This window comes from Ictalurus punctatus, chromosome 6, assembly GCF_001660625.3.
Source record: "Ictalurus punctatus breed USDA103 chromosome 6, Coco_2.0, whole genome shotgun sequence".
Lineage (NCBI taxonomy): Eukaryota > Metazoa > Chordata > Actinopteri > Siluriformes > Ictaluridae > Ictalurus > Ictalurus punctatus.
Window position 1 is genome coordinate 10,007,801 of NC_030421.2, and position 10,306 is coordinate 10,018,106.

Genomic DNA, 10,306 nt, shown 5'->3' on the forward strand with positions numbered 1-10,306 from the left:
TGGTGAATGTGACTCATATAAAGTGTATCATACAACTGTGTGAGCAGGGTTACATCAAAATATACACTCAACATCCACTTTATTAGGAACACCTGTACACCTACTCATTCATGAGTTATTATATCCTTCCTGGCAGCTCAAACCATTCTAACTATTTTCCTCAGAAGTCTTTTATCAACAAGGTGTTTCCACCCACAGAACTCTTGCTCACTGTTTTTTGTTTTTCGCGCCATTCTGTGGAAACTCTAGAGACTGTTGTATGTGTGAAAATCCCACAAGATCAGCATTGTCTGAAATACTCAAACCAGCTCATCTGACATCAACAACGATCAGATTGAATCCTTTATTATGTGGGCGGAAGCTTCCAAATAAGCTCCACAACCTGCATGCTTAGCTGACTAAAATGAATTTAGATAACATTAGTGAGGAGCACAAATGTGGCAGGTTAATGAAATCGCTGGGAATATTACGATGCAAATCGAGACTCAGATACTGAAACCATGCTCGTGTCCACCTGTGACAAATGCGAGCTAGTGTGAATGCTAATGATGTACGGCTACACTAATAGCATGTCACTGTATGCTTTTTTGCTAGGTCTATTTTAGTTTAGGGGATGAAGAAAAGTCTTGCGTTTTGAAATCATTCAATAACACAGGTAAAATGTTGGCTGATGTTAGCTGTTATTCTGCTTGTGCACACAGACTTTACTTTTTCATGCTGTGCTGTGAATTAGCACAGACATTTAGCACTAGCTAGTTACACTGAAATAAGTAACATTTCTTGATTTCGGATGTCCTTAGTCCCAGCTCTATTCTTTTGCTCTATTTTCTTTTGAATTAACAAGTCTGACACACTAACAAACTTATTATTAGGGGGCCAAGCACCGAAGGTCCGTAGGCACCCTATTGTTGTTCTGTCTTTTCTTATTAGGGGCTGAGCACCAACGGTGCAAGGTACCTATTGTTTTTCTACGGATTCTGTTTATTATTATTCTGGGTAGTGTGTCTATGGCAGCCCATAGACGTGTGTGGTAAAAAGTTGTGAAATTTGGCACACAGCTTCAGGACACATTAAGCTACAAATACACTAAATCTGGGTCCCAAGCTCCCAAAGCTGTAGTGCCACCAACAGGTCAAATTCTGGCCAAATTTCAAAGTATGTTTATGCCCATAACTTTTTAACTGTGTGGCCAAAACATCAATGTAAGGTTTCCCTAGATTCCTTGGATCATGCTGTGTTTAATGGACCATATGATGTCAATTTCTGCCAAATTAGATTTTCAACCATCTTGGATTTATTTAAAAACATTTGTCTGAATATCACCAAATTTGGCTAATTAACATCTTCCTGTCAAGCATCTTGGATTTTGTCAAAATTTCACTACTCCTCCAAAATTTGTCCAATCGTCACCAAATTTGGCATATATCATACAATGACCAACCTGGACAAAAGTTGTCAAAAGATTGTTAATATTCTAAACGGTTTGTCCGTAATGTACCAACAATGCGAAGCCACCAAACAGGAAATGAGGTTGTATCTCAGCAAAACCTTGCAACAAATTTCGTGTCAGCACCACCTACTGGTCAAAAGTTACAATAACGTTAAAAATAATTACATCTAACTACCACTTTTGTTATTCTTCCTCCAAATATTCTGTCCAATCTTCAACAAATTTGGCTTACATCATCTTGAGACCTGTCTAAACTAAAATGATCAAAGGAACTCTTAATATTCAAAACCATTCACCCATAGAAAGACTTTTCATTTAAGGGAGGAAGAATACAGTTAATCCTTCATCAGAAAAATCACCATTATTTAAACTGTACATTATGAATTCACTGAACCATCATACATGTACATATAAAAACTTACAGCATGGGTTTGTATCGCTGTTGTGCTATTTTGTGCTAATTTGGTGGAAAAGGATTTTTCTTTGTGATACTAAGAAAAGTGTGTGTGTGTGTGTGTGTGTGTGTGTGTGTGTGTGTGTGTGTGTGTGCGCGCGCGCGCGCAGTGACAAGGTACAAGGGCTGTACTATGCTCCACACACTCGTCAACTTATTTCTTGTGGAGCTGATGGTGGAATTGTCGTATGGAACATGGACGTCACACGACAAGAGGTGAACAAAAGACACAATGTCAAATTTCCTTTTCTGTTGACTTTTTTTGTGTATAAGCTGTGTAAGTTGCACTGTGTGTGTGTGTGTGTTCCAGACTCCTGAATGGCTGGACAGCGACTCTTGTCAGAAATGCGAGCAGCCGTTCTTCTGGAACTTTAAACAGATGTGGGACTGCAAAAAGATCGGCCTGCGCCAGGTCTCTCTCTCTCTCTCTCTCTCTCTCACACTCACTCACACACACACACACACGTAACAGGACCATTGCATTTAAAACAATACAAAAATTGATTTGCAATAATCAGTAGGGTGTTTTTTTCCCCCTCTAGTTAGACAGGATAAAAGAATGTTGGTAACCACGTTATCAGCAGCTTACTGAATGCTTGTCTCTGCAGTTATAAATAAAAAATAAATAGCTCAGTGCTTGGGCTACAGTTCCATCAGCAGGAAACAGACTGACAGTAAACATTACACACAGTGTACTATTTGTGTGAGGTTCATGTGATCATCTTTCCTCGTAGCATCACTGTAGGAAGTGCGGCCAGGCCGTGTGTGGCAAGTGTTCATCCCAGCGCTCCACCATCCCTCTGATGGGCTTCGAGTTCCAGGTGCGAGTGTGTGACGAATGCCACAAATCCATCACTGATGAAGAGTGAGTGTTCAACAGAAACCTGATTTATTTATATAGACAGATAGATAGTTACATGCTGTATTTACCTGCTTATAAGATGTTTTCTTGCGTTCTTTTTTGAGCTATACATCTTTACATACAGTATCTCACAAAAGTGAATACACCCCTCACATTTTTGTAAATATTTGATTATATCTTTTAATGTGACAACACTGAAGAAATGACACTTTGCTACAATGTAAAGTAGTGAGTGTACTGCTTGTATAACAGTGTAAATTTGCTGTCCCCTCAAAATAACTCAACACGCAGCCATTCATGTCTAAACCGCAGGCAACAAAAGTGAATACATCCCTAAGTGAAAATGTCCAAATTGGGCCCAAAGTTTCAATATTTTGTGTGGCCACCATTATTTTCGAGCACTGCCTTAACCCTCTTGAGCATGGAGTTCACCAGAGCTTCACAGGTTGCCACTGGAGTCCTCTTCCACTCCTCCATGATGACATCACGGAGCTGGTGGATGTTAGAGACCTTGTGCTCCTCCATCCTTGAGGATGCCCCACAGATGCTCAATAGGGTTTAGGTCTGGAGACATGCTTGGCCCGTCCATCACCTTCACCCTCATCTTCTTTAGCGAGGCAGTGGTCATCTTGGAGGTGTGTTTGGGGTCGTTATCATGCTGGAATAATACATACTGATCATACTCTGCTTCAGTATGTCACAGTACATGTTGGCATTCATGGTTCCCTCAATGAACTGTAGCTCCCCAGTGCCGGCAGCACTCATGCAGCCCCAGACCATGACATCCCACCACCATGCTTGACTGTAGGCAAGACACACTTGTCTTTGTACTCCTCACCTGGTTGCCGCCACACACGCTTGACACCATCTGAACAATATAAGTTTAACTGGGTCTCATCGGACCACAGGACATGGTTCCAGTAATCCATGTCCTTAGTCTGCTTGTCTTCAGCAATGTGTTTGCGGGATTTCTTGTGCATCATCTTTAGAAGAGGCTTCCTTGTGGGACGACAGCCATGCAGAACAATTTGATGCAGTGTGCGGTGTATGGTCTGAGCACTGACAGGCTGACCTTCCCACTCCTTCAACCTCTGCAGCAATGCTGGCAGCACTCATACGTCTATTTCCCGAAGACAACCTCTGGATATGACGCTGAGCACGTGCACTCAACTTCTTTGGTCGACCATGGCAAGGCCTGTTCTGAGTGGAACCTGTCCTGTTAAACCGCTGTATGGTCTTGGCCACCGTGCTGCAGCTCAGTGTCATCTTCTTATAGCCGAGGCCATCTTTATGTAGAGCAACAATTCTTTTTTTTCTTCAGATCCTCAGAGAGTTCTTTGCCATGAGGTGCCATGTTGAACTTCCAGTGACCAGTATGAGGGAGTGTGAGAGTGATAACACCAAATTTAACACACCTGCTCCCCATTCACACTTGAGACCTTGTAACACTAACAAGTCACATGACACCAGGGAGGCAGAATGGCTAATTTTCCTTTAGAATTCGTTGGTATAATTCAGAAGTCATTGTTCCATCAATGATGTCAAGCCGTCCCGTCCCAGATACAGCAAAACAGTCCCAAACCATGATACTACCACCCCCATGTTTCACAGATGGGATAAGGTTCTTATGCTGGAATGCATTTTTTTTCTTTCTCAAAACATACCTCTTCTCATTTAAACCAAAAAGTTCTATTTTGGTCTCATCTGTCCACAAAATATTTTTCCAATAACATTCTGGCTTGTCCACATAATCTTTAGCAAACTGCAGATGGGCAGCAGTGTTCTTTTTCGAGAGTAGTGACTTTCAACCCTGCCATGCACACCATTGTTGTTCAGTGTCCTCCTGGTGGTGGATTCATGAGCATTAACATTACCCTAGGTTCCTTTGTGACCACACAGACTATTACACATCTTGCTCTTGGAGTGATCTTTGTTGGTCGATCACTCCGGTGGAGGGTAACAATTTTCTTGAATTTCCTCCATTTGTACACAATCTGTCTGACTGTGGATTAGTGGAGTCCAAACCCTTTAGAGATGATTTTGGAAGTTTTTCCAGCCTGATGAGTATAAATGTATATTACTGTAAGTCTGGAAAGCTGTGTGAGACTGTTAAAAAAAAAGTTTTGCATTGTTTGTTCTTCTAAGGCGAGCACCAACTGCAACATTCCATGACAGCAAACACACCATTGTGTATGTTCACTACGAGCCAACCAGGAGCTGGCTGCTGACCTCTGGGACGGACAGGGCCGTCAAGGTCTTTATACACACACACACACACACACACACACACACACACACACACACATATATATATATATATATATATATATATATATATATAATATATATAAATTTACGTGTAATTATAATAAAGTCCAGTGTGTTCTAATCTAGTGTGGATGATGAGACACAAAACAAGGTAGCGTACAAATGGAGTCAATGGAGAAATATTTTTATTCTTTTCATTAACAGAATTTATCTCTTATCCAGAGTGACTTGTGTTTATCTCATTTATACAATTGAGCAGTAGATGGTTGAGGGCCTTGCTCAGGGGCCCAGTGGTGGCAGTGATTGGATTTGAACTCGGTTTTATCTTATCTTACATATACTAAGATATTTTTTTATAGTAATATTCTCTTTTTTTTCTCTGCCTGAGAGGATTTTTGTGGTAATTTTTTCCTCTGCTAGCGTTCTCTTGTTAGCAATATTGGTGCCTCTGTTGATGTTTTTTTTAATGTATTTTTTAATAATAAGGATCAACTGAGGCATTATGTGTCTGTGACTGGTATGTAAAGTTGAATAGTGAATTGTATAATTAATATTTGGTCCTATCCCTCTGTGTGTGTGTGTGTGTGTGTGTGTGTGTGTGTGTGTGTGTGTGTGTGTGTGTGTGTGTGTGTGTGTGTGTGTGTGTGTGTGTGTGTGTGTGTGTGTGTGTGTGTGTGTAGCTATGGGACATGACGCCTGTGGTATCCTAAAGATCACTACAGCACTCACTGCACAGGATGTACTCCACAGAGATATAATGACCTTGATGATATCCAAGCGGTGTGTGTGTGTGAGAACAGGTGCAGTCATGTTCCAGTGGGCCAATTCTCATCATACTGTGTAAATACTTAACATTTGTCAAGTCTTGTACCATATGTGAACATTACAATGCACTTTTAGATTAACAAATGTACCGTTTTGACATGTTTTCCAAGAAAATGCTTGTATTTGTGTGTCTTTACATGTGGAAAAAAAAATCACAAATAAAAGATCTAATTGATTATAGATGTAATGTCATTCTTTTGTATGAGACAAAATGATCAAACTTTTATATAGGAACAGAAACTGCTGATCTCCTGAGAATTTCACACACAGCAGTCTCTAGAGTTTACACAGAATAGTGCGAAAACAAAAAACCATCCCGGTCTGTGGGTCGTAATGCCTGGTTGATGAGAGAGGTCGCAGGAGAACGGCCAGACTGGTTCGAACTGACAGGACGGTGACAGTAACTCAAATAAGCTCTCTTTACAATTGTGGTGAGCAAAAAAGCATCTCCAGAACACATTAAACCTTGAGGTGGATGAGATACGCGAGCAGAAGACCATGACTGGTACCACTCCTTTCAGTCAAGAATCTGACTCTACAGTGGGCACAAACTCACCCAAACTCCAGGCTCCCCTTTGATCCAATGTAGGATAAGTGGTATGGAAAATGGATGGATGGATGCTGGTTAATATCCTGGCAGATGTCTTGGGCTTATAATGACACCCATAGTGGCATGGATGCAGCATCATACAGAAACTGGTTGTAGTGAAATTTTTTTTTAAACATTGCGGAGTACACTTTATATATTTGTTTGGTTGGTATTGAAAGAAGCAATAATTGGCACAACATTACATTGGTATTGTGGGGCTGGGAAATAAGACAGTTCTTGACACATTAGGCAGTGACAATAAATTCAGCTCTAGGTTAGTTGTAGTTCAGTATCCAGAGTACCGGACTAACTCAGTATTATAAAAGTTTGTCTCTTCTTGAATGACTGATATCTCCTGCATTATGCATTTAATGCAGGGTCAGAGCAGAAATTTGTCACTAAGGGTGATATTGATGGTCAGGAGCTGGCACAAGAGATCAGAAACTAACTATAATTGCCACTTTTCTGTTCTGAGATCTATATGAATGTATAAGTACACATTTACATCAACATACAGGTTCACTTCAACCATAACAGAATATGAGGAAATGTATTAAAGACGTGGCTCTTGTGGTGTGTGATGTTAGGGCGACATCATGTGGCTTCAAATCGAATGAACAGCCCAGCTCTTCCGCACAGCAAAGGAATGAACTGCATATCCCAATGGCCACCAAGTGAAAAGCTGAAAAGCATGTCTGAATAAACATGATCTGGGAGCTCAGTTAAAATTCCGCCTGCCTCCCCACCCTTACACACCAGGGTTCTACACATACCCATTTCAAACTCCTGGGTATGCTCATGGAGAGATAACTTGAAGTACTCCAAAAGGAGAAGAAAGTCCCAAGGCAGGCTCCTTGTGGGAAGAATGAAAGGTGGAGGTGCCTACTTCCGTTCAAAAATGCTGATATGAGCTTATGATCTCCCAAATGCCCTCTACACTCTCTCTGTGTAGGCAGTGTAGCTATTATCCAGCAGTCCCTGCAAAAAGTATATCAGTTAGGTACTGGGAAGCACACCGGGTCCAACTGACAGAGCAGTTCTCACTTATTACCTGATAGTGTATAAAGCCTGTGTACTAGGAGCTCTGTCACTCAGGGTTGCTTCTTGAACTGCTATATCACTGTCACTGAATTGTTCACCACTCAGAGGGGCTGAACCCACAGGCACAAACAGCGAGAGTAACCAGGTCTCAGTGGCCATTTTGGGGCCACAAGTAGCACTCTGTGGTTTGATCTGAGATGGAGACACATACTGTAGGTCTAAAGGCCAGTCATGGGCTAGTGCATCTTGGCTCCGTTAGAGATAACTGTATTTGTCAATTATACGACTTCCGATCTGCAAAGGGGACACGGTAGTGTGACTATATGGCTGCTCTGAGCTATCAGGATTCTAGGTAGCCAAGACTAAGTTTCTTAAGCTTTTTTGCGTCAGGCCAGGCTTGATGGACTTTGAATCAGGGTCTTTGGTGCAGGGAGCCTCTAAACCAAGAACTATGTCTGAGAGATACTCAGAGAGTCAATAATAAGACAGTAGGCACCACAAGATACTGCCTCTGGGTGCACAAGCATAGATCCATGGCACTTTGGGATTTTTCGGGGGATGAATTTTTAAAAAAAAACAACTCTCTTTTAAGAAGTGCCGTTTGTAAAATAACGTGTAACAAAAACTGGTCCAATTTTCTCAGATTTAACTACAATAACAGATTTTGCAAGATTCACACAGATAAGCATTGTGGCTTTTTTATTACAATTTTATTACTTAAAAATAAATATCAACTATAAATCTAAATACGCTTTTATCTAAATCTAAATTTTCAATTTAAATCTAAATGTTACATCTAAATGTAAATCTTATATGTAAATTGAACGATTGTGTATCGTGAAAAGGTGGCGTTGGCAAGAAGGTGTTGCCCTAGCAGGCTGCATAGTTACTAATCCATCAGACCACTAATCTATAATAACAGTACATTTATGACCCATAATGTTGCTTTTCTTCTAGATGTTGTTACAGTGATGTGTTTAGATGGTTAGAACCACTCACCTGTCATGATTCCTCCTGATCTACCATGTTGGAGACCCTTTATAATATGTGAGTTTGGTTTAATATGACTCTGTTCCCACCCTGATTATAAAACAAAAAATGATTAGCTGGAGCGAGAACATGTTCCGATTGGTCAGCTCAATATGGCCATTATCCAGTTGGCTTGAGTAGATGGTGGGTAGAATCCACCTACAGTGGTGCTTTAAAGTTTGTGAACCCTTTAGAATTTTCTATATTTCTGCATAAATATGGCCTAAAGCATCATCAGGTTTTCACATAAGTCCTAACAGTAGATAAAGAGAACCCAATTAAAAAATAAGACAAAATGAACCATGCACACCATTGTTGCTCAGTGTTCTCCTGATGGTTCACTCATGAACATTAACATTAGCCAATGTGAGCGTATTACATGCCTTGGTCTTGGAGTGATCTTTGTTGGTCGACGACTCCTGGGGAGAGTAACAATGGTCTTGAATTTCCTCCATTTCTACACAATCTATCTGACTGTGGATTGGTGGAGTCCAAATTCTTTAGATATGGTTTTGTGATCTTTTCCAGCCTGATGAGCATCAACAACTCTTTTTCTGAAGTCCTCAGAAATCTCATTTGTCCGTGCCATGATACACTTCCACAAACATGTGTTGTGAAGATCAGACTTTGAGAGATTAAAACTAATGCAGGGGCATTAGCTGGACTGTTAATCATCCAGGGTTGAGCCCAGATTATTCTCCATCAAGCAACTTTTTTTTTTCTCTCTTTAAATGCTTCTAAATAAACTCTTTCCATGCATTTTCCCCCCTTGCATGTAAGGGCTAATTGCTTTAAAAAAAAAAATTGAAAATTGGACAAAAAGTTAGTTTTATCATAAACCTCACCTAGGGTATTATCACTGTTTGCAGGACTACCAGACCGAAAAATGTCAAAGTTTTTCTAACGTGACACTAACCTAGTTTGGTGTTGCAAGCCATAGGAAGGCACAACTAAGCTATCATTGTATGTGTTTAGCTGATACAGTAGCATGCAGAGTACATTATCTGTCCTTATGCTCTGCTCATATCATGTTCACGTAACTTGGAACTTATATAGATATTTACACACCTTGTTTCCAGCATCAGAGAATGTTAGTGTTAGTTTCAACCCCTTTACTGGTAAAAAAATATATATATACACCATTACTTGGTGTATATCAATTTTTCCACTTACACTAACTGACTGTGAGCTAGCATTCAGCAGTATTGAGAGCTGTCAGCCAATAAGACACGAGCATTTCAACATATTTTCCTATAAACCCTGTCTGATTGGTCTCGCCTCTGTTCACTGAAGATATAAAATTACAACACTGCCGTCTTCGTTTACTGACGTTCAGTTACGTACTGAGTAACCGCTCCAAGTGGAGAATTATCCGGTGGTAATCTTTTGATTAACCTTAACAGATTGATAATAAAAACTGTTGAGGAAAACTAAATTTGATGCCAAACCTTATGTTACTTCAACTATTATGTTGTCGCCAATCACAAAAAGAGCTTGTGGAGCTGTCAAAATATTATCTTTTGAGAATATTCTGAGAACATTTGAGAATATTTTGAGAACAATCACAGGCCAAAATATCCCCTTTTTTTAATGAGCATTTTGTGAACCGAGAGTCATCTTATTGATGAGCTGAGCCGAATGATTTGACTCACACAAAAGAATCGGAATTCCCGTCACTATAAATGTTCTTTATTTGCATATGATAATAACGTCCCCCAAAAAGGACCAATCAGCGAAATCGTTTTTTGACAAGCCGTGACGTTGACACTAAGGGCGGATCCTGGCCTG

At 40.3% G+C, this 10,306-nt stretch overlaps 1 protein-coding gene across 1 annotated transcript in view; it reads left to right on the forward strand.

The window, feature by feature from the left end:
- wdfy2 (WD repeat and FYVE domain containing 2) overlaps nt 1–6,039 on the forward strand; it is a 15,730-nt gene extending 9,691 nt beyond the window's left edge. The window contains exons 8-12 of the mRNA XM_017479422.3: nt 2,015–2,120; nt 2,215–2,316; nt 2,639–2,769; nt 4,912–5,020; nt 5,715–6,039. Coding sequence (XP_017334911.1) covers nt 2,015–2,120; nt 2,215–2,316; nt 2,639–2,769; nt 4,912–5,020; nt 5,715–5,744 — 478 coding nt within the window. The 3' untranslated portion in view covers nt 5,745–6,039. The remainder of the gene's footprint in view (nt 1–2,014; nt 2,121–2,214; nt 2,317–2,638; nt 2,770–4,911; nt 5,021–5,714) is intronic.
- Nucleotides 6,040–10,306: the final 4,267 nt, after the last annotated feature.